The following is a 23,027-nucleotide window of genomic DNA, read 5'->3' on the forward strand; positions in this document are numbered from 1 at the left end:
GCACCATGGATTCCTTCAAGGTGGTGCTGGAGGGGCCTGCACCTTGGGGCTTCCGGCTGCAGGGGGGCAAGGACTTCAATGTGCCCCTCTCCATCTCCCGGGTGAGCCAAGGTTGTGGGAGGTGCTATTCCCAGGGGTCTTTGGGTGTCAAGTCTGTGGTGGGTGATGGGAAGGAGTGAGCCAGGTCCAGTAGGGCAGGAGGTATCTAGGTCCAGAGATGTGGTGGGCACCCACCACAAAGGCTCTCAACCAGGTGGGTACTGGGAGAGGAGCACCCACAGTTCCCCAGCACTGTCTTGTACTTGATGCCATTCCACAAAGCTACTGGGGCCAAATCTGAGGCCCCTGGGGGATGCCCATTCTGCAGCAGGGGAGCCTGAGGTCTCCAGGAAGTATCTAACCTGCTTGAGGGAGCAGTGCTTGGAGCCAGGCTTCAGGAAGAGCACTCTTGACTGCAGGATCTCACTTCAACCTCATTGCCACCTGGGAAATAGCAATTGTCACCCTGTTTTTCCAAATGATGGAACTCAGGGCTCAGAGAGGTGGAGGGGCCCTTTCAGTGATTCCTTGGCAAGCAAGGATTTGAATTCAGGCACTGGGATGGTCTGCAGTTTGGTGGGGAGGAGGACCCTCTCCAGCCTCTGTGAGGTTCTCTATCTTCATCCCCTGGTGTTATTTAGGATGCAGTGGCCTCTGACCCGAAGCAAGGGTGTGGAATGGGGCTCTAGCGTTCTAACTTCAGCTCCTGAGGGCCTTCCCTGTGAGGGGCGGAGCTGAGGGGCTGGCTCCTCCCTGTGGCAGGGGTATTGCCTTATAAGCCCAAGAATGCAGCCCCACGCTGGGATGGCCAGCTGGTAGCTGGAGTCTGCAGAGGTGAAAAAGGCTGGCTGAGGCCTGAACCCCTAAATGCCATCGGTGGACCCCTCAGTGGGTGACCATGAGGCCATGGCTCCAACTGTAGGGTCATTTGTGGGACACAAAGAGGGTGCCCAGAGAGAATGAGGCCAGCCTTTGGGCTGGTGTCTGTGGCCTGAGGGTCAGGAGGGGGTAGGGACTTCCTGCCCCCACATCGCCTGTCCAGAGAGGCCCACCCAATGAGCCCAGTGGGCAGGCAACTGTTGGCAGGAAGCCCAAGGCAAGCATAGCCTGGTGGGGGCCAGAAGGTTGTCTAGGCACTGCACAGCCTGAGAAGGGCCCCAAGATCAAGTTTGTCTATGGGAGTTGGCTTGGTGGCCAGGGCAGGGAGGCGGTCACTGTTCTTTCCAGGGACCTTTCCATGGGGTTCCCCTGGAAACTGCCCTGCCCCTGGGTAGCTTACAGCAGTGGTCCCCCAACTACACAAACCCACCTCTACTCAATCTTCAACTCTTGCCAGCCCTGAGAACGTATTCTACATCTCCCTTTCCGGGAAAGTGCTGACCACTGTGGCTGGGGAGCCATAGGCTGGACTCTGAGAACTCAGTTTCTTCATTGGTGGAGATGGGCAACATAGTAGCCTGAGGGATGGACTTTAAGATGTGGCCTGTTGGGGGCACTCTGGGCCTGAGGTTCCTTGTCAGCAGCCCCAGCTGTGGGTGGGGCCACAAGCTGAGCCCAGCCCTGGAGTTGGACCTGGGCCCTGATGGGTGGTGGGGTAGGGTGGTCTTTTCTGAGGTAGGCCAGCCCCTCCCTCCCCCCTGACCCCAGGGAGGAGGGAGGGGCTAGGGCTGGCTGTGGGCCCAGGCCTGGGAGATGAGGTAATGTCTGAGACTTGGGGGTTGGGCCGCTCATTGGAGCCCTCAGGCTGACTCACCCCCACCCCTTGCAGTGTCCAGCCCTCTGGCTTTTCCCCTCCTTGAATCCTCAGGCCTCCCTGCTTCTCTAGCCACCCCACCCCACCCACTCCCAGGGTTTTCTCCTGCTTCTCTCTCCACCTCTCTGATCACTGCTCTATCCCTCTTGTGCTTCCCATCCTCCTCAATCAGGAAAGGAAATTCCCACCCCTCAATTCCCCACCCCTCCCTGAGCGCCAGCTGCTCCTGCCCACCCCCAAGACCTCTATCTACCTCAGGCTCAGCCCACACCTCCCAGGAGTCAGCATGTGTGGGTAGGGAGTGGCTGGACCAGGTTTCCCTTCTATTGACTCACCATGACCTTGAGTAAGTCACTTCCTTTCAAGGGTGTCCCTTTTCTATGCTCATTATAAGGGGTTGTTGGATTGAACTGAAAGCAAGAGAGATCTAGGCCCCAGACCCAGCCAGAGAGTAGCAAGTTGTTCTAGGTGGGCTGACCTCTGAGTTGGGTCCCAGCACCCAGCAGAGGTAGCCTACTAGTGGAGCCTTAAGGTCAGCGTCAGACCTGGCCCTGCCTCTTGACTGAGCAGCTTGAGGCAAGTTACATAACCTGTCTTTTTTCTCATGTGTAAAATGCATATAATCTGAGACTCCACTCCACAGGTTGTTGGAAGATTCACTGTTAGTATGTGACAGTACTAGGTGTTCAATAAATGTAAGCTGCTTTTGTTACCATGTAGCAGATGAAGAAGGAGGCACCCAGCTGTCTTGCCCTTGTAACCTCCCAAGCATGCAATAGAGCCAGCTCTCTCTTCTTCCCCTAGTCAGTCTTGCTGTCAGTCTCTGCATCTGGTCTCTCTGCCTTCTGGAGATCTCTCTGGAACCTCCTACCTCCCCTCTCCCTGCCTCAACTCAGTCTGTGCTTCAGCCCACTAGGGAGATAGCCAGTACCTCGCAGTTCTACCCGCCCCCCCTCCCCCCTCCGCCCTGACCTATGAAGTGTGAATTTGCCTTCCAGCACTTCCCCCATAAAAGTCTACTTAATGCCAGGCTTCTTGCCAGAAACCTGGGCAGCCCTGTGGGCTTAAACCCATGAACAGCTGTCCCACCCATTTCTGTGTCGCTGCCTCCGGGCTAGAGGGCCAGTAGGGTCCAGTGGGATTTGTCAGGGTTACCTCTATCAGGGGTCTGGGAAATACCCCACTGGAGCTTTCAAACTGCTGATGGCCCCTCCTAACCTCAAGGCCAAGTCCTGGTTCCTTCCCCGCCCCAGCACTCAAGGCCATCATTAAGTAGACTCTCTCACCCCCTGGGCAACACATCCCGTTGTCCTTTCATCAAGGCCCACCACTTCCCAGAAGTCCTTCCTGGCAGGCTCAGTTCATGCTAGTGGTGACCATTACTGCCAGCCACTATTACCTTATTTGCCACAGGAACCAGAGATTCCCAAGGCAGAGCCCAAAGGATTAGGGAAGAGGGTGATGTGGCAATTGAAGGCTTGGGGGTGACACTCTTTTACAGCCCTAGCTGACACCTTGGGCCCCTTTCAAGCACTTCATGGGGTACCTGGAAATGATGGGGGCCTGTTCCTGGCTCTCAAAGGGTCCTGGCAGATCCCTGCAGATGGCTGCAGGACAGGGTGCTGGGATTGTAAGAGGTCAGTGAGAGCACCTCTTAGCGTCACAGAGGAGCTCACCATATGCACAAGCCAGAGGGTGGGCGAAATAGCCCAGGCAGGAGGCCAGCAGGGGGTTCAAGGGCTGTGGTTGAAGTTGAGAAGCTTGGGGTTTAACCTGAAGGTGGCTGCTTGTTGACATCATAGCAGTTTCTGGGCTGCGGAGAGGAGGGTCATGGAGGTGAACAAACAACTAAATAGTGATTGGGGTGATTGTGAGGTTCAGGTGAACTCCACCCCTCCCAGATTGTTTTAGTATTCAGCAGCTGCCCAGAAATATGTTGAATGAAAAGGCCTCCAGGTTCTAGAAGTGGGGCAGCTTAAGCAGAGTTGACTAATGTTGGCTTCAGTTTGGTCTGCAGAGGCTTGGGCCTCCATGACCTTCCATCTGTCTGCAGCTGACTCCTGGAGGCAAAGCTTCACAGGCAGGCGTGGCTGTGGGTGACTGGGTGCTGAGCATCGATGGTGAGAATGCAGGGGGCCTCACACACATTGAAGCCCAGAACAAGATTCGTGCCTGTGGGGAGCGCCTCAGCCTGGGTCTCAGCAGGTACAAGGGCCCTGGCCTGTCTGGTGGATGGGGGCACCCTCAGGCCTGGCCTCCTATCACCCCTTCCCCTTCTCCTCCAGGGCCCAGCCGGCTCAGAGCAAACCACAGAAGGTAGGCAACGGACGTGGGACATGTGAGCGAGACATCTGGGTAGTTGGAGGGGTAGGATTGGACTATTGGGCTGACCTGCCCTCCCCGGCAACTAGGAGCCTTGATACTTCCATCCCTGGCCTGGAGTAGAGGATGGGGCCAGAGCTGGGAGAGTCTGGGAGGCTGGGAGTTGGTCCGGGGGCTGCCGCACGGTCTGGGCACCATGCATGACTGCCTATCTGTCCGCTGCCTTCCGCTGGCCTGTGCTACAAGCCGTACTCGTCTGCCCTTTGGCCCGCGTGGGCTGAGATCATTCCTCCCAAATGGGCCCCTTGAAACCTGAGCACCCCCCCACCTCCCCTAGGCCTCTGTCCAGATGTGTGGGGGTGGGGCTGGAGCACCGCTGTCCTCTCCACGACACGCCAGGGGGGCATTCACCTCCGGCTGAGCGTTCCCCCTGCCCAGCGTCCTCCCTGCCCGCCCTGCCCGGCTCTGTCTCCGCCCAGGCCCTGGCCCCTGCCGCGGACCCCCCGCGGTACACCTTTGCACCCAGCGCCTCCCTCAACAAGACGGCCCGGCCCTTTGGGGCGCCCCCGCCCGCTGACAGCGCCCTGCAGCAGAATGGGTACGTCGGTCCTGCCCACCAACCTCTCACGCCCACGCCATCTGTCCAAGGCCCCAAGCCCGCTGCCCGCGCTGCTGCTCAGTCTGCGTTGCGCCTCAGCCCGGCTGGAACCATGAGGCAGATCCGTGCGGCAGTGACCCCTGGCGGCCGGGGCGGGGGCTGTAGATACAGGGCCCCTCTGAGGGTGTGGCTCCTGCCCAGGGTCTGCCCTCCTGGAGGCTCTGAACTAGGCAGGGCCTCCCCACTGGTGGCCAGGGATTGGGGTGTGGTGTCGGGCCAACTGAGCCCCAGACACTCAGTACAGCCTTGACCCTGGCTACTCTGACCCCTTGCCATTTTTCTTCTTCCTTGTCTGTCCCTTTGTCCCTTTATCTGTCCATCTGTCTATTTCCTTCACAGGTGCAGACCCCTGACAAGTCAGTGAGCCCCCTCTGCCTGTTCCTTTCTTCCTTCCTTTTGGCATTCTGGGCGGTGGCCCCTCCCTACCCTATGCCCTCCTTTCCTCTCACATAGCTACCCTCCCCACCCCTCACCTAGCAGGGCCCTGGCCTTGCCCTCCTCCACTCTCCTAAGCACCATAGCCCACATGCACCAATGCTGGGAGGGGCTGCCCCCACTACCCACCCCCAGCATGAAGTTCTGAGCCACGCCCTCCCCACAGACAGCCGCTCCGGCCGCTGGTTCCAGATGCCAGCAAGCAGCGGCTGATGGAGGACACAGAGGACTGGCGGCCTCGGCCCGGGACAGGCCAGTCCCGTTCCTTCCGCATCCTTGCCCACCTCACGGGCACCGAGTTCAGTAAGTGCCAGCCCAGGGCAGGGCGGACTCTCCTGCTGGCCCCTAGCCTGGGCCTGGGCTCAAATGGAGCCTGCTCTGGCGCCCTGTGACCTTCTGCCAGGGCTCAGGGCTGGGGTGGCCTTCTGTCTTCCCTTGGTCAATGCCTGCCTCTGCCCTCTCAGTGCAAGACCCGGATGAGGAACACCTGAAGAAATCAAGGTAAAAGGATGGGCAGTAGCCCCTCTTTCTTACCTCTTGTCTCTTCCATTCCAGCCACTGCCCTATGTCTGCTTCTGAGGGTCCACAACCAGGGCTCTCCATTTTCCTTCCTTTTTCCTTCCTTCCTTCCTTCCTTCCTCCCTGCCTCCCTCCCTCCTTCCTCCCTCCCTTCCATCCTCCCTCCCTTCCTCCCTTTCACCTCCTTCCTTCTACTTCCTCCTTCTTCTCTCTCTGCCCCCCCAGGGAAAAGTATGTCCTGGAGCTGCAGAGCCCACGCTACACCCGCCTCCGGGACTGGCACCACCAGCGCTCTGCCCACGTGCTCAACGTGCAGTCGTAGCTTGGCCCTCACCGGCCGGCTGCCCTCTCTGCCTCTCTCTTCTGTTCCTCCCACCGAGGGCACCCCCCTTGGTTGCTGCAGCTTCTGCCTACCCACTCCTTTCCTGCCCCTGGACTGAGCCTCCTGCTGGCCTGGCAGAGAGCCTGGCTCTGTCTGACACTGCCTTCCCTCTTTGCCCTATGGTACTGCTATCTGCCAGGTCTGTGCTGGCTTAGGCATGGAAATAAACATTCTCAGCCCTGCTTTCTCCGCCTTTGTCTTCTATCTTTGTGGGCTTGTTTTGGGTGTGGGGTGTTAGGTGTTCAAACCCAGTGTGGGCCATGCCAGTCTGGGTCTCAGTGAGGGGTAGTACCTGCCATCAGAGCTAGATCTCTGGAATGAGGAAGCCTCAAGAGCTGCCTCAGAAGGGAGAGCCCTTCTCCACCTCCCAGTCCCACACAACAGACCTGATGGCTAGAACCTGACTAGGAGAAGCTGCCCTACACATACCTATCCCAGTGGGACCTGGAGTCCAGCCCAGCAACTCTCATGTACCCAGTCATCTCCCATGGGGCCAGGAAGACCAAGGTTGGGGGGTGGGGCCATGCCAGGAGCTCCAGCCATACAGGGCCTTGAATGGCAGATCTTGCAGCCAGGTGCCCAGGACAGAAGCCCCAGCCCCAGCCTCAGCTACACCCCAGGAACCCTGGCCTGGTGAGAGAGAGTGGGCTTGGGCCTTGGGAAGGGTGGGTAGCCTCCAGGGGCATGCAGGGTGAGGGGGGGGGGGGCTCCAAGTTGCCCCTGGCTCGACCCTCTGACACTTGGGGTCCCTGGGCAACCCCCTGGAGCCACTTTCCTTGGCCCTGGCAGGCCCTACCACCCCCAGCCCCACTAGCCGCCCACCCTGGGCTGTGGACCCTGCATTTGCTGAGCGCTACGCCCCGGACAAGACCAGCACGGTGTTGACCCGGCACAGCCAGCCAGCCACACCCACACCTCTGCAGAACCGCACCTCCATCGTGCAGGCAGCCACTGGAGGAGGCACAGGAGCAGGTGGTGGCAGCAATGGCAAGACTCCCGTGTGCCACCAGTGCCACAAGGTCATCCGGTGGGTGGCCCGGTTCCTTTCCTATCCTGGCCTTTCCTGTCCTAAAGACTGGCCCTGGCATCTTTCCGACCTCTGCTCCCCCGTCTGCCTCCCCACTCATCTCAGCTGTCACTGTGGGAGGATAAGGATTCAGTTCCCAGTTGCAGTGGGGGCAGGGACCTGGCCTAGGTCCTCAGATTCTGCATCCTGCATTACTTCCCCCACCCCACCCTGCATCAGCCTCTATCAGTGTATGCCCTGCTGAAATGGAGGAAGTACCAACAATATATTCAAGCAGCACCCCTAGAAAGGCTGCTGTCTGGGCAGGGAAGGGCCTGCCCCTCCCAGCTCCTCTGCCTCTCCTTCCTGCTCACTTGGTCTCTGCCAAATCTCTGCTCTCAGAGTAGACAGGCCAGAGGCCTCTCTCTCCTTGCACTGTTCCCTGGGGCCCAGCAAGGTCACACAGCCCCCCAGAGTCAGTATGCTGGCTTCTAGAATCTTGGTAGTTCTCAGCCCTGGTCTTGTACTGCTCTCGACTCCTGTCAGCTCTCAGGCTCTGCAGAGAATCCCCTTCTTCAGACACCCTCATTTATTTGGGACCTGCAGGCCCTTCTCCAGGCGAGATGGACTAGGCAAGTGGGACAGGGTGGGCACCAGGGTCGGCTCAGTTACCTACTGGTTTTCGGAGCTGATGGGCACTCTGAGCCTCCCGTCCCCAGGGCACCAACTCCTCTGGTTTGTCTCATTAGGCCCAAGTCAGCCGCCCCCACCCAATGTAATCCTCCTTATTCCATTGCTGCCTCTGTCCCCATCTCTTGTCATCAAAGCAGCACAGTTTCATCACTGTGTCATCACTTGGGTCACCTCCCAAGCCTGTTTCTCCTTTATTTGGAAAATTGGGAGAAAGGGTTTCCCTTCCAGGCTTCAGAACAGGTGTTCACTAAACCCACTTGGGCTCTGGCCAGGACCTCCCACCTCTTCTGCATACACTCCCACTTACTGCCCTCGCCTCCCTCTTAGGGGCCGCTACCTGGTGGCACTGGGCCATGCATACCACCCTGAGGAATTTGTGTGCAGCCAGTGTGGGAAGGTCCTGGAAGAGGGCGGCTTCTTTGAGGAGAAGGGTGCCATCTTCTGCCCCCCCTGCTATGATGTGCGCTATGCACCCAGCTGTGCCAAGTGCAAGAAGAAGATCACAGGCGTGAGTAGGGCTGGCAGGTGGGTGGGAGGGTGAATCTGACCCTGTCAGCATTGAGGAGTACTATTGAGCAACTCTTAGGCCTAGAGGCTCTCCTGTCATGAGCCCTTTGGATCCTTAGAAGCTTCATAAACAGGCTGCTACATTGGCCTCATTTTGTGTTAACCAGGATCCTCTTAGCAAATGACCAAAATCCTGCTCAGAGGGGCTCAAGCAAGAAAGAGTGTACAGGTTTCCCCGGTTCTCTGAAAGTAGAGTGTTCCTATGAAAACTTTCCCAAGCCAAAATGGCATAAAGTGAAGAAGCAAGTACTGTTCATTTATATGGAAAAAAACTTGAGCATTCCCAGACCCAAAAAATAACCTCTTGTAGGCTTTTCTGGTACCTTAGGACACATCTTGCTAACAGATGCACGAAGTAAATTGAGATAAAGCACAGATGCTCATAGACACAGTTCAGAACTGTGGCTGCTTGATGCTGAGATGCTGAGTGTGGTTTCCAGGGAAGGAGCTGGGCGGGGCCGCTTGCTGCTCAGGGTACAGGGTGTGTGCTGCCTCAGTAATGGCTCACTACAAAACAAAACGCTGAACGCTGTTTTCACTTTTCGCCTTTCTTCCTAAAAGCAAAATTCCTTATCGGATTCCTTTCAGTTGGTGGGTCTCTCATAAAAGTGAGGTGGTGTAACATTGACATTCGAAAAGCGAGGGATATGTGTATCAGCTCAAATAATCAGAACGCCCAAGGGGCACCAACTTCAGGCCCTGCTGACTGCAGGTCTCAGGGTCATCAGGACTTTTTCCACTACTTGCGTCTGTTTTTGTCTGCGTTGGCCTTGTTGCCCGCGTACTTTTCCCAAGAAGGTGGCAAAGATGGTGCCACAGTGGTGCCAGGGTTACATCTCCCCAGCTTAGCACTGCAAAGAGAAGCTTGCACCTCCATGCAAGCTGATGCGTCAAGGGGCCCGATGCTGATGCTCACTGGAATAGCTTGTGTCACATGCCCATGTCTGGACCAATCCCTAGGACTCGGATTAGCCAAGCCCAGGTGACACCCACTGAAGCAGGGGTCAGGCAGCCCTACCTGAACCATAGACTGAGTGAGGGAGGATTGGTTCCCTGAAATAAAACAAGATGACATTACCCAAAGAAAGAAGGTAGGTGCTGATGAGGCCAAAATAAGAGATGCTGGCTGTGTCCGTGGGATTGCATTCAGCTGCAATAACTAAACCCTACTGCAGAGATTTAAACAGAAGCGGTTATTTACTTCAGCCATAAGAATTCCAGAGTTGGGGCGGCTGGGTGGCTCAGTTGGTTAAGCGTCCGACTTCGTCTCAGGTCATGATCTCACGGTTCGTGAGTTCAAGCCCCATATCAGACTCTGCCATCAGCGTGGAGCCTGCTTGGGATTCTCGCTCTTTCCCTCTCTCTCTGCCTCTCCTCTGCTTTCAGTCTGTCTCTCAAAAATAAAAAAAATAAACATTTAAAAAGAATTCCTGAGGGGCACCCTGGGTAGCTCGGTCAGTTGAGCATCTGACTCTGGCTCAGGTCATGATCTTATGGGTTGTGGGTTTGAGCCCCATATCAGGCTCCGTGCTGACAGCTCAGAGCCTGGAGCCTGCTTTGGATTCTGTGTCCCCCCTCTCTCTCTGCCCCTCCCCAACTCATGCTCTGTCTCTCAAAAGTGAATAAAGATTAAAGAATTTTAAAAATAAAAAAATAAAAATAAATAAAAAGAATTCCAGAGCTGAAACAGCAGCTTAAGGATGCCTATTAGTCTTTTCCTGCCTTTGGCTCAGAAATCCTTAGCATGTGGACCCTTGTCCCCAAGCCTATCATATCATGGTTACCAGATGACTACTCAAGCCCCAGGCCTGATATTCTTGTATATTCAGGCAGGAAGGAGAGGGAAGGGCCAAATGGCATTATTTTAACAAGGTTTTGCTTTTTGACTCTGGAAGAAAAACCAGAAACTTGCATCTTCATCTCTGTGTTTGGAATTGTTATCCTATGAGCACCTGGGCTGTGGAGGATTTTGGCAAACTCAGTATTTTAGCCTTTGTGTCCCATAAGAAAGGAAGGGGAAAAGGAAGAGGGTCATGACAGGCTTTGGGGAGGCCAATACATAGTGTCTGCCATGTCAGTGCATGAGAGGACAGAAACTGACAGGTAACTCACTGTGTCTGAAGGGCATAGAACTATGGAGTGACAAAGCCAGAAATGCAGACACACAAATTTGTGATTCAAAATCCTGTTCTTTCCGGGGCTCCGGGGTGGCTCAATCGGTTGAGCATCCAACTTCGGCTCAGGTCGTGATATTACAGTTCGTGAGTTCCAGCCCCACATTGGACTCACTGCTGTCAGCACAGAGCCCCGCCTCAGATCCTCTGTCTCCCTCTCTCTCTGCCCTTCCCTTCCTCATGCTCTCTCTCTCTCAAGAATAAATAAAAACATTTTAAAAAATAATAATAATCTTGATTTAAAAAATCCTGGGGTGCCTGGGTGGCTCAGTGAGTTAAGTGTCCAACTCTTGGTTTTGGCTCAGGCATGATCTCACGATTCATGGGTTTGAGCCCTGCGTCGGGCTCTGCACTGACAGTGTAGGGACTGCTTGGGATTCTCTCTGTCTCTCTCTCTTTCAAAGTTAATAAACACTAAAAAATCCTGTTCTTCCCACTGAAGCTAAGCACACAGTAGAGCCTGGCCATATTTTCTGCAGGGCAACCTAGCTGCCAACAGGAGCCAGGCTTGGGACTTTGGTCAGTGTGTGTCATGAGCAAAGAGTGATGGGCCGTCTGCCTTCCCCCATTCATTCTCTTAAGTGTGGGCAGTGTGCCAGATAGTGTGACCCATGCTTGAGGACACGTTGTGAAGTAACAGGCCCTGCCCGCAGGAGCTCACACTAGGATGGGAAGACTCAGAGGATGTCAGGAGCCAAGGGTACAGTCAGAGGCAAAGGGGGCAGAACAGGCAGGGTGAAAGCTAAAGGGGTTCCTGTTGCATATGTATGGAAATTGACACCCAGAGAGGAGGAGAAACTGCCCAAGGTTACAGAGCATGAGAGCTATGCTGGAGTGGCCCCAGGCACTGTTGACTCCCCGCTTGGGCTCTTCCTGACATTCATGCCTCTCCTTATTTCTGGATACAGAGGCAGAGGTACCAGATGTGGCCAGAGAGCTCTGTGGTGATGTTCATATTAGTAAGGATTACTTTGAGCATGAGCAGTAGAAAACTCAAAATAGTGGCAGCTTATTTCCCACTTAAGAAAGTCCAGAGGTCGGCAGTCCAGGACTAGTAGACAGATCTAGGCTTCTGTATCTTGATCCTTGGCCATTCTCAGCACAGGCTTACTAAACAGTCCAAGAAGACCCTTGAGCCTCAGCTAAAATCTCCACGTTTCAGCCAGCAGGAAGCTGGAAAGGGAAGAAGGAATGGAAGTCTTGTGGCAGCCATCTTTAGAAGATGCTGCCACCCAACCCTTGTGCTTCCATCCCATTGGCCAAATCCCAGTCACATGACCCTGCTGAGCTGTAAGAGAGGCTGGGAAATATAGTATCTTTGGGGCAGTCATGTGCCCAGCAAAAAATGGAGGTTCCATCAGTAGACAGGAAGGGGGAATTGGATATGATCACAGTCTTTGTCACTGTAATGCCAATTTGTGTTGTGGTGCACTTAAAGTGTGTAGGCATCCGGCTTCACAATTGTACTATAGGAAGTCAGTTTGGTATTCCCGTCTTTTAGATGAGGGAATTTTGCCCAAGATCATAGTCATTTCCCAGCCAGCCTAGGCCACACCCCATTAAACTGTTTTAACAGAATGGGCTGGATCCCAGAACCTTTCCTGAGCTGGGCATCTACAAATCAAGGCCCTCCTGTTCAATGACTGCTCTGTCTGTGTTACACTGCACTCTTGTCCTACCTCACTCCACCTTCCCGGGTGGGCAGGGTTATCACCCAGGCCACAGATGGGAAGCCAAGGCTAATAGGGCCTGACTGGCTCCCAGGTCCTGGAGTAAGCCTTGGGTGGCAAACCCTCTCGTGCCCCAGCTCAGGCTAATGTTCCACAGAAACTCAGGGGCCTTAGCTTCCCCTCTTACAAGGACTCAGGACCTGACAAACTCTAGGAAGCCCCCACCTCACCCTGGGGGGAAGGTGAAGGAAGCTTACCTCTGCAACCTGCTGGGTGCTCCATGCCCTGCCTGCACCCAGAGCTCAGAACTGTGCCTGCCCTGGGAGATCAGCGTGGAGCACGAGGAGAGAAATACAGGACAGTTAAATTGCCTCAGTGGAGGTGGAGGGAAGCAGCACAACATGAGTGACACATTAGATGGGGCCTACCCTGGTTTGGGGACCGCATCTGGAATCCTATACTCTTTTCTTTCGTTCTTTCATTCTTTCTCTTTCTTTCTTGAGAGAGAAAGAGCACGAACCAGAGAAAAGGCAGAGAGAAGGAGAGAGAGAATCTTAAACAGGCTCCACACTCAGCATGGAGCCTGATGCAGGGCTTGATCCCATGACCCTGGGATCATGACCTGAGCCAAAACCAGGAGTCAGACACTCAACCAACTGAGTCACATAGGTGCCCTTGGAAACCTATACTCTTTAGGCTCACCTCTCATCACTAGCCCCTCTCCAGTGCTCCAGTCATGTGGGCCCTTTCATTTTGCCAGTGTTCTGTTTCCCTTACCACAGGACCTTTGCGCATTCTGTCCTCTCCACCAGGAATACTAGTTTAGCACCCTTTTTATCTTGTTCCTTCTCATCTTGGACTCATATCATTTCCTTAGGAACACCTCCCATGAGACGTGATCCTTCTACCAGGCTAGGGCTCCCACAGTTTGCTCATTACTTCCCAGTCCTTTTGCCCCATCTTTTCCCCAGGTGTGAACTCCATGGGCTGGGACCAGGGCTGTTTTGCTCTTGCTTTAGATTGGGCTCTGTGTACAGGAGGTGGTCAGTAAATGGTTGAAGGAATGGATGGAAGTGGCCTCTAAGCTGAACTTTAAAAATGAGTAGGAATTAGCTTGAAGAAGGGTCAGGAAAGAGCACTCTAAGCAGAAGGAATAGCTTGTATCACAAGGTAACACCTGGGAAGGGTGTGAGATGAGGCAGAAGAGGTGAGTGGGGGCGTGTTAGGAGATTGGAGCTGGGGCTGATGAGGTCAGCTGTGCTGCAGCAAGCTTCCTCTGGGAAGGGGGAAACAGAGCTAGGGAAGGGAACAGGCTGCTGGGGCCTGGGTCAGGGCAGTGGGGATGGGAGAGGCAGACAGATTTAGGAACTAGGGCGTAAAATAAACACTGGTAACTGACTTACAGGTTCTTCTGGATACCAGCAGAAATCTGCCTCCCTGCTCACACATCCACTGGACCCAGCTCTGGGCTGCCCATGCTCTTGCCCGAGCCCCCTGTCCTGCCAGCTTGCAGCCAAGTTCCTTCCCTTGGACCCTTGGTCCGCTCCTTGAAAAGAGGCAACACCAGACAGTGGGAAGAGCCAGCTTTGAAGCTAGCCAGACTTGGGCACAAAACCCATTTCTCCCATCTCTTGACTATGTGACCTGGTGCAAGTCACTGTCTCTGGGCCTCACTAAAATGGTGGCAGTAACTTCCTGGCCAGGATGGTTGTGAGGTATATGTGAGATGTGACATAGATGCAGAGGGCACAGATAGGCCGTCTGAGAGCTAGGTGCCGCCCACATGTCTTGCTTGGTCTACATTGTCCTTTTAAATTAATGGGCAATAGGGGCGCCTGGGTAGCTTAATTGGTTGAGTGTCCAATTTTGGCTCAGGTCATGATCTTGCAGTTTGTGAGTTCAAGCCCTCCATTGGGCTCGCTGCTGTCAGCACAGAGCCCATTTCGAATCCTCTGTCCACCCCCTCCCCCTGCTCCTCCCCTGCTCACACTCTCACACACACTCTCTCAAAATAAATAAACAACAACAAAAATAATAATAAATTAGTGGGCACCATTTGAAAATCAGATTTCACTTTAACACCTAGATTTCAACCTGACCCTTACAGGCATTTCTGCACAAACTGGTCTTCACCATCCCTACAGGCAGAAATAGGTGCTCCCCCAATGACACCTTGGCAGGCACAGGGTCTGGGACCCCCAACATAAATGTAGGAGCATTCTTTTTTTGTTTTTTAAGGTTTATTTGTTTTTGAGACATAGAGAGACAGAGCATGAACGGGGGAGGGTCAGAGAGAGAGAGAGGGAGACACAGAATCTGAAACAGGCTCCAGGTTCTGAGCTGTCAGCACAGAGCCCGATGCGGGGCTTGAACTCACGAATCGTGAGATCATGACCTGAGCCGAAGTCGGACACTTAACCGACTGAGCCACCCAGGCGCCCCTGTAGGAGCATTCTTACAACAACCTGCAAGGCTGGGATTAGGTTCCCAGATCACAAGGGAAGGAACCAACTGTCAAGAGGAGGTAACTTGGCCAAGTTACCCAGCTAAGAAGCAAGGTCTGGTTGGAGCCACAGATCCGACCCCCTCAAAGCCCCACACTGCCCTCTGCCTGCTCTAGATCTGAATGCTGCTGACCCTGGTTGGCCCAAGGGTCCTCAGGATTGACAGCCGAGGCCAGTGAGAGCACAGACTCTCCCTGAGCCTCTGCTTCCTCCCACTCCAATAGTGCAGGTTAACTCGCAAATATTTGCTGATGAGCACCCACAGAGACAGGCACTGTTACAGTATATCCACTAATAGAACAGTCACAACTCGCTTCCTCCTGGACTTTACATCTGAGCAGGAAGAAGGGAGGAAAGGCAGATGATAAGCCGTAGACACAATAAGTAAATTACTTGGTGGTGTGTTAGTAAAAGTGTTCAGGGATAAAGAGAACAGAGTTAAAAGTATTGGGAACATGGCATTGGAAAGGCAGATTGGGGGCACATGGGTGGCTTAAGTCGGTTAAGCATCCGACTTCAGCTCAGGTCATGATTTCATAGTTCGTGAGTTCAAGCCCAGCATCAGGCTCTGTGCTGACAGCTTGAAGCCTGGAGTCTGCTTCGGATTCTGTGTCTCCCTCTCTCTCTGCCCCTCTCTTGCTCGTGCTCGGTCTCTCTCTTTTTCAAAAGTAAATAAACATTTAAAAAAATTTTTTTTTAATTAAAAAAAAAAGGAAAGATTAGGAAGTATTAACTGGTGTTGTCAGAACGGGCCTCATGGAGAAAGGGATATTGAAGCAGAAACTTGAAGGCAGTGAGGGGTGAGACGTGGAGATACCTGGGGTAGAGCAGTCCAGGCAGAGGGGACAGCCAGCGTGAAGCCCCAAGACTGGCGGGCCCGGTGCATCAACCATAGGCAAGAGGCCATGTGGGGAGCTCAGAGGATACAGAGGCCAGAGGGAAAGGCAGGGAGGCATTCAAGCAGAGGGGAATGTGGTCTCACTCAGGTTGGTATCAGTCTGTAGGGGCAGAAGGAGGAGCTCAGAAGTCAGTGTTACTGTGCATCACCAAGGCCAGGGGTGCCTGAGGTTCACATCCCACGTCAGATAGGAAGTAAGAAGTGGGCAAGATCTGGATTCACCTTGAAGGCGGACCCAGCAGGAGTTCCTGGAAGATCCGATGTGGTGCATGAGAGAAAGCAGGGCATATGGCCTGAGCAGATGGAAGGATGGAGTTGCTGTCAACTGAGATAGGGACAGCTGTCGGGGAGGCAGGTTTGGGGTACAGAGGTTAGGAGCTGAGATTTGGACACGGCAAATCTCAGAAACATAGTGGACATCCGCGGGGAGACCTCAGGGCCGGAGGCAGAGTGAGAATGGTGTATGTGCAGATGTAACATTTACCACAGGAAGGAAGAGGGCCCAAGGCCAGCCTTCCTGTGTCCCCAGCTCTGGAGAGGAGGGGCCGAGCTGCCTGGTGACTGTAGCATCCTCCTAGGAGATCATGCATGCCCTAAAGATGACCTGGCATGTGCACTGCTTTACCTGCGCGGCCTGCAAGACGCCCATTCGGAACAGGGCCTTTTACATGGAGGAAGGCGCACCCTACTGCGAGCGAGGTAGGGGGGTGGCGAAGGGGGGGCACAGGTAAGGGATGGGGGTGGGGCAGGCCAGAACCCAGTGCCCCCTTCCTCTCTGCCTCCATCCTCAGACTATGAGAAGATGTTTGGCACGAAATGCCGGGGCTGTGACTTCAAGATCGATGCAGGGGACCGCTTCCTGGAGGCGCTGGGCTTCAGCTGGCATGACACTTGCTTCGTGTGTGCGGTGAGTGCCCCCCTCCCTGGACTTGGGTCTCACCCCTGTGCCATGTTCTTTACCAGCCTCCCTCCCACCCCCTGCCTCTGGAATTCCTGAGAGGTTGGGACGGGGACTCTCCTGCCACCCCCAACCGCATGTGACTTGACCTTGGCTGTCCTCAGATATGCCAGATCAACCTGGAAGGAAAGACTTTCTACTCCAAGAAGGACAAGCCCCTCTGCAAGAGCCATGCCTTTTCCCATGTGTGAGCCCCTCCCATCCACTGCTGCCTCATCCAGCCCAGCCAGAGGGATTGCCAGTTCTTGAGTCATCACCCCAGATTTCTGGATAGGGTTGGCAAAGGTCACCCCAACCCCAATTCCTGGCCTGAGCCTGGGGTTCCCTGGGCCCTGCCCTACCCCCTCCATTTCCCCCCACTCCCTCCACTACCACCACACATCGGTGCTGGCCACACCAGTCCCTGTTCACATTCAGTGCCACAATAAACCTATATCCAGCTATGCCCCATGTGTGCTGCCTATGCATTAGGAAAGGTGTGGTTTGAGGCACAGCAGGGTGGAGATTAAGATGGTTTTCCCAGGGCTAGCCATCCTGGTTATCCTTGTGATGGGGACTTGGACAGCTCATGGTCTGCAGGAGGAGGTAAATGGGGATCGCATGTGTGGGCCCCAGCACCTACAGAAGTGGGGGGCGCCTAATCTGGACTGGCTTGGAGGTCAGAAAGGAGGAGTTGGAGGTACATCTGCAGAGATGGGGTATGGAAAACAGTGACAGCCAGAGTGAAGGCCCAGAGGTGTCAGCCCTGTGCTGCAACAGAGGGTAAGGCTGGAGAGTGCAGCCCTCAGGTCCTGGGAAGCCACAAGTGCCAGGCCAAGGAGCTGGGACTTCATCTTGAGGGTGGGGTAGGGGTGTCAGGGCACAGAAGAGTGTGAAATAGGAAGCAACCAGTTCAGATTTGTATTGTAAAAGAGCTCCGAGAACTGTGAGCAAGGTGGACAGAAGGAGAGGGACGAGGAGGAGGGGCAGGAGCCACAGGAAGGGAGGAGCAGAGAGTGATTTGGCAGAGATGGGACCCGATGACAGACCCCATGGAGCCTAGAGTGGGGGCCTGAAGGATGAGAGGTCAGGAGAGGCAAGAAGGCAATTCTGATACGCATCTGGAATATACCAGCCACTGCTTACACTGTCCCGTGCCATCCTCCCAGCCACCCTGTGAGGTGTTTACTCTCATTGTAGACATGAGAGGTTAGGAGACCTGACGAAGGTTTCATAGCTCCTGAGCCCTGAGACACACTAGACACCAGGCCTGAAGCTGGGCACACAGTCCCGGGATGGGCTGGCACTAAGCATCTTCACCAGCGAGTGTCCCTTAAAAGCTCCCTTCTGCCTGCTATTACAAAACCTGGAGGCTCTGGTGGTGGCCCCATGTTTCTCTGGGGCCCCTTGCTTACCACTGATGCCCTCCACCACCCTGGGAGGACTGTCCTCTCTCCCATCTCACCTGCACTAGAGAGGGACCGAGGAGAGGAGCCCAAACTAGGGCTAGGATAACTCAGCCTGCCCATGGCCACCTGTCCTTCAGGGCTCCCTGGCATGAGGACCTTTAGCACATCTGAAGTTGCTGACATTCTCAACAGGTCCTTGGGCCCATCCTTTTTAAGAGAAGAAACGGCCACTCTGTTGTGTTCTCTTGAGGACCCCTGGAGCATAAGTGCAGCGCTTCCTGTGTTATTTTCAGAGCCTAGAACAGTGCCTGGCACATAGTGGATGCCCAATGAATGTTAAGTGACTGGATGACATGCCTGTGGGACCTTTAGGTGACAAATTCAGAAAGCAGATGAAGAGTCAAGTCCGTATTCACCTCAGATTCAATTCAGGAATGAGTTTGGGACAGGGATGGGGAGGTCACAGATGCTTGTAATTGATGGCCAGAGAGAGGGCTGAGGAGCAGGGCCCAGGTAGGTCACAGCAGGAGTAAAGCAGGTGAGATGCGGTTTCCTTTGGAACTAAGACATCCCTAGCATATTAAACACAGTATCTTTCACTTCCACAAAGAAATGCACTCTCTCCCACTTCTCTTGAACCATGAAGCCCTCTCAGTCCATCCTTGGTTTCCATGGATACAAGCGAGCAAGAACACAGGGAAGGATGCTGAGTGCTGCTGGGAGCAGTCTGGGGGGAGCTTCTGGGGGGAGCTTCTGGGGGCAGCCACTCTCGGCCTGAAGCAAGGGCCGCCATGTGTGAACGCTGAGCTGTGGCCACATCTGACAGTTTACCAAGGGCACCCAGAGATTCAGACTTTAATATGAAATCTGGTTTTTGGATGTTGGCAACTAAGTTAGATTCTTTTTTAACCTGTTTAAAAAAATAATAATAAACATGGAACAAATCCAGCATGAGGACAGCCACGGAAGAAATGAGAGGGCAGGAAGCGGCAACATCACAGCGCTGGGCAGAGAAAGCAGAAGGAGCCTCCAGAGGCAGAGGACAGATGACAGCTTCTGGAGAGCTAAGGGCAGGGAGGCGAGGGCAGGGCAGGAGTGTTTCCAGAAGTTGCCAACAGTGTCATCCAGGCAGATAAGGCCAAGGAGTCCCCATCGCATTTCGCAACAAAGTGATGATGTTTGCCAGATCAGTTTAGCAGAGAGCTGGGGCAGCAGCCAGGGTTAGAGGAACTAGGCGGGGGAGGGCCGGTGAGATGTAGAATGAGAGTAGATGAGAGAGTGTAGACAACTCTCTTAAGAGGCTTGGCTGTGGTGGGCCAGGAGGAAGTCTGACCACTAGCAGCTACAGTCAGCTGGGCAGCCAAGATGGGTGGAGGGAGGAAGATCGGCGGTATCTGCCCAGGGAAGGTGGTAGAAGAGAGGGAAGTTGGGGTGGGAGTGGGGTGGGGGCTGAGGCAGGGTTGGGGGAACAGTGGGGACAGAAGGGTGAAGAACAGAGAGTTGGAGACTGAATCTCAGGAAAGAGGAGCTAGCCTAGATGGAAATAAACACAAGCATGGAGCACCTGCTCTGAACATTGCCTCTCTCTACCTGGAACCACAGGGCAATAGCTTATATATAATTTAATCCTAGAAAATCACTTAAGAGAGATGTCACTAAAGGCATGTTTCATATGAGGGAACTGAGGCTCAGAGAGTGAAAATGACCTGTCCAAAGCCACTCAGCCAGAACATCTTGGATATGTTCCTCCAAAGATCAAAAGCTGAGGTGCTCCCCACTGCACCTCCCAACTGTCCCCTCCAAACCTTAGAGCTGCAAGGATCACAGTGTTCCAAAGCTGGGGTGTGAGGCTGTGCGGGTGGAGGCCATGGGAACTGGGAAATGTCCTTGTGCCAGGCAGGGGAGGCCATTAGCGCCCTTGGAGAGTGCAATCTCCAACCGAGGGGGCAGAGCCCACAGCGGGGGCATGAGTGGGCAACCAGAGAGGCAGCAGGCAGAGGAGGGGCTTTTGCCTGCTCTGAGCAGTTTGAGCTCATTTGAAGTCAGCAGGAAGAGAGGCAGTGCAGGGTGAGGGACTGGAGTACAGAGGACAGAGAACTGATGATTCTGGTCCTGCCTCCTCAGTGCCGGCTCCAATGTCATCTTGGAACATGCACAGTCCCGTGGACCCCTCCAAGCAGTCCTACTAGGGGAAGGCAGCTGAGACCATGGGGGAAAGGGCTGGGCCCCTCGGTGCACGGATTCCAACAACCCTGTGAGTGGAGGAAGGGCCCCTCCTCAATGGAGCCTAAAGGGGGGAGGAGGACTAGGGCTCCAGGGGCCATAGTGGAGCAAGAAGCTTGCTGGGAGTCTGGGAAGAACTCACGGGGCCAGGCCAGCCCTGGGAGATTGTGTGGTGAGGTCACTGCGAATGGCCAGGGAAGGCCCCAGGACAGGACTGGGTCCTTCCACTCAGGGCTGGGGCGGGGTGGGGCACTAAAAGGCCAACTCAGCTTTCACCCATTTCCCTGTCACTGACAAAAGTGACTACTACTTGGGTAGATTAGGAGGGACTCCTGCCATTCAAACGAGTTTAAGCTAAAACAGGAATAATTTGGCTCATTTAACTAGAAAAGTTAATGGCAGTGGGAGTCTCTCTGAGCTTGCTTTCTTGCTTACTCGTCATGTCTCAGCTCTGTTTTCCTCATGCTGGCTGTATTGTCAGGTGGCTCTCCCCATTATTGGCAAAGATGCCCCTCAACCAGCCCCAGGCCCACATCCTGCCAGCTCAGTAGCCCAGGTGGAAGCTTTCTTAACCGTTCCAGCAATAGGTTCAGAGCTAACACCCATTGGACCGACTTGGGAAACATGTCCATCCCTGAAGCAGTCCCTGCAGCTGACCACCAGTGTGGACTCCATGCTCCCCTCTGGAGCCTGTAGTGGAAAAGCAGCCAGAAAACAGGGATAGGGATGGCACTGGGCACACTTCCTCCCCTCCACACCCAGAACCCCGGCCCCCTGACTCTCACCCTAGTCTCCACAGCTATAGCCTCAAGAACTACTTCTGACCGAATTCTAGCCAGGCCACACCCCTGGAAATGGGGGTGACAGGAGGGGAAGCAGGGAGAGCATATGGTTGTGAAGTGACATGGGACAGACCTGGGTTCCCATCCAGGCTTTGTTCCTCACTAGCTGCATGCCTCTGGGCAAGTCACTGCCCCTCACTGAGCCTCAGTTTTCCCATCTGTAAAACAGTAATAACAGCTGACACATCAATAGCACCTACTGTATGCAGTTGTCATTTTATGCACTTTCTAGATACTTTTTTATCTTTATTTTTTTTAAGAACTTTATTACTTTTTTAATTTGAGAGACAGAGTGCACACAAGCAGGGGGGAGAGGCAGAGAGAGAGGGAGAGAGAGAGAATCTTGAGCAGGCTCCACGCTCAGCACTCAACTCGGAGTCTGATGCAGGGCTCAATCCCATGATCCTGGGATCATGACCTGAGCTGAAATCAAGAGTTGGATGCTCAATCAACTGAGCCACCCAGGCAACCCTCTAGAAATGTTTTAAAAATCTTCAAACAGACCCTGTGAGTAGGTACCATCATGATCATCCCCATTTTATACGTGAAGATGAATGAGACAAGAAAGGTCCAGCAATGAGTCTAAGGACACATGGTTAGCAAAGTCTGTGCGGTGACAGCAATGGACTTATCAGGAGCAGAGCTAATGTGGTGAAGTGGCTGAGCACTCCCACCCCCTAGGGGCAGATGCCTGGGAAATGCTGTAAGCACTGTAATGATGACAGGCACTCTTGAAGTTTTGCTTGGTTGGAACCTGGCAGAGGCAGGATAAGGACAGAGAAGACTCTACCAGCTGATGCTGAAAAAGTCCTGAGGCCAACATATCAGCCTTAAAACCTTCCCTGAGAGATGCTGAGAAGCACAGAACCCTGGGGCGCCTGGGTGGCTCAGGCAGTTAAGCATCCGACTTTGGCTCAGGTCATGATCTCACAGTTTGTGGGTTCAAGCCCTGCATCTGGCTCCGTGCTGACAGCCTGGAGCCTGCTCCGGATTCTGTCTCCATCTCTCTCTGCCCCTCCCCCACTCATGCTCTGTCTGTCTCTCAATAATAAATAAACATGCAAAAAATTTTTTAAAAAAAAGAGAGGGAGAGAGAGAGAGGGAGAGAGAGAGAGAGAGAGAGAGAGAGAGAGAGAGAGAGAAGCACAGAACAGAAAGATGGGCATGGGGAACAGCAAGCTTCAAGGAGAAAGGAAGGGGTTTCTCACCTTCAAGTCTCCATCTAGTCACATTTTATCCTTACACCTCATCAAAGAGGAAACTCAGAGAGGGGAAGCCTTTTAGCCAAGGTCACACAGCAAGCGGCCAGCTTCTGGATCTGAATCCTCCCTCTTTTTTGTTTTTTCTACTCTGGGGACCCAGAAGCCACTGGACTAGCCTACCAGTGTGGAGGGGAGCTTGTGCTTTGAGGATGGGAGAGACCTGATATGTTAGTGACCTGAAGGGTGATCAGTGCTGGGAGTGGTAGACAGGAAAGCCTGGTGGCAGGACCTCCAAGGAGGCACTCAGCACCCACCCAGCCACCAGGTGGGCTTCTGGGTTCATTTCAGGGGCAGCAGGTGGCTGAAGGAAGGCAGATGCACAGAGGAGAGAGTGATCAGTGTGACCTTCCTCTCACTGGTCAAGAAAACTGAAGATGACAATGGTGCCACTGAATTTGGGCAACTTAAGGGTCACTAGTGACCTTGGCTGGAATGATACCAGGGACAACAGGAGCAGGAGGAGACAGACTGCAGATATACAAATTATACGATGATGATGATGATGCAGAGGGATGAAGGGTGAGAAGATCAGAAAGAGTGGGCTCCAGGGCATGTAAGCAGGGAACCCTCTTTTTCTCCTGAAAATAGAGAAAACGGGGCATGGGACATGTGAGGACTCTGTACTATCTTTGTAATTTCTCTGTAAATTTAAAACTGTTCTAAAATTAAAAGTTTATTTAAAAATAAGGATGGCAAAGAGGTGAGAATGGGGTGGCTGGAGAGAGTTTGTAGGT

General features: G+C 54.0%; 1 protein-coding gene across 6 annotated transcripts; it reads left to right on the top strand.

Annotated features, from left to right (window-relative positions):
• On the top strand, positions 1-17,021 carry PDLIM7 (PDZ and LIM domain 7). 6 transcript variants are annotated; one of them, XM_043590641.1, is made up of 12 exons: positions 1-101; positions 3,846-3,997; positions 4,078-4,108; positions 4,594-4,712; positions 5,374-5,510; positions 5,672-5,708; positions 6,671-6,741; positions 6,898-7,135; positions 8,135-8,315; positions 16,199-16,319; positions 16,412-16,527; positions 16,683-17,021. In XM_043590641.1, the coding sequence occupies exons 1-12, from the start codon at positions 6-8 to the stop codon at positions 16,767-16,769; spliced, it is 1,386 nt and encodes a 461-aa protein (XP_043446576.1). In that variant the 5' UTR covers positions 1-5; the 3' UTR covers positions 16,770-17,021. The 6 variants fall into 6 exon arrangements, with proteins under 6 accessions (XP_043446576.1, XP_043446646.1, XP_043446721.1 ...); XM_043590711.1 differs by having other exon boundaries at positions 6,680-6,741; XM_043590786.1 differs by lacking the exon at positions 4,594-4,712 and adding an exon at positions 5,112-5,128.
• The last annotated feature ends 6,006 nt before the right edge of the window (positions 17,022-23,027 follow it).

The sequence above is a fragment of the Prionailurus bengalensis genome, chromosome A1, assembly GCF_016509475.1.
Source record: "Prionailurus bengalensis isolate Pbe53 chromosome A1, Fcat_Pben_1.1_paternal_pri, whole genome shotgun sequence".
NCBI lineage: Eukaryota > Metazoa > Chordata > Mammalia > Carnivora > Felidae > Prionailurus > Prionailurus bengalensis.

Bases quoted from the DNA above. Each gene is read 5' to 3' on its own strand.
- PDLIM7 (XM_043590641.1), top strand. From the start codon at position 6: ATGGATTCCTTCAAGGTGGTGCTGGAGGGGCCTGCACCTTGGGGCTTC. The intron at 102-3,845 runs GTGAGCCAAGGT...ATCTGTCTGCAG, and splicing joins TGCCCCTCTCCATCTCCCGG to CTGACTCCTGGAGGCAAAGC. The intron at 7,136-8,134 runs GTGGGTGGCCCG...CCTCCCTCTTAG, and splicing joins CAGTGCCACAAGGTCATCCG to GGGCCGCTACCTGGTGGCAC.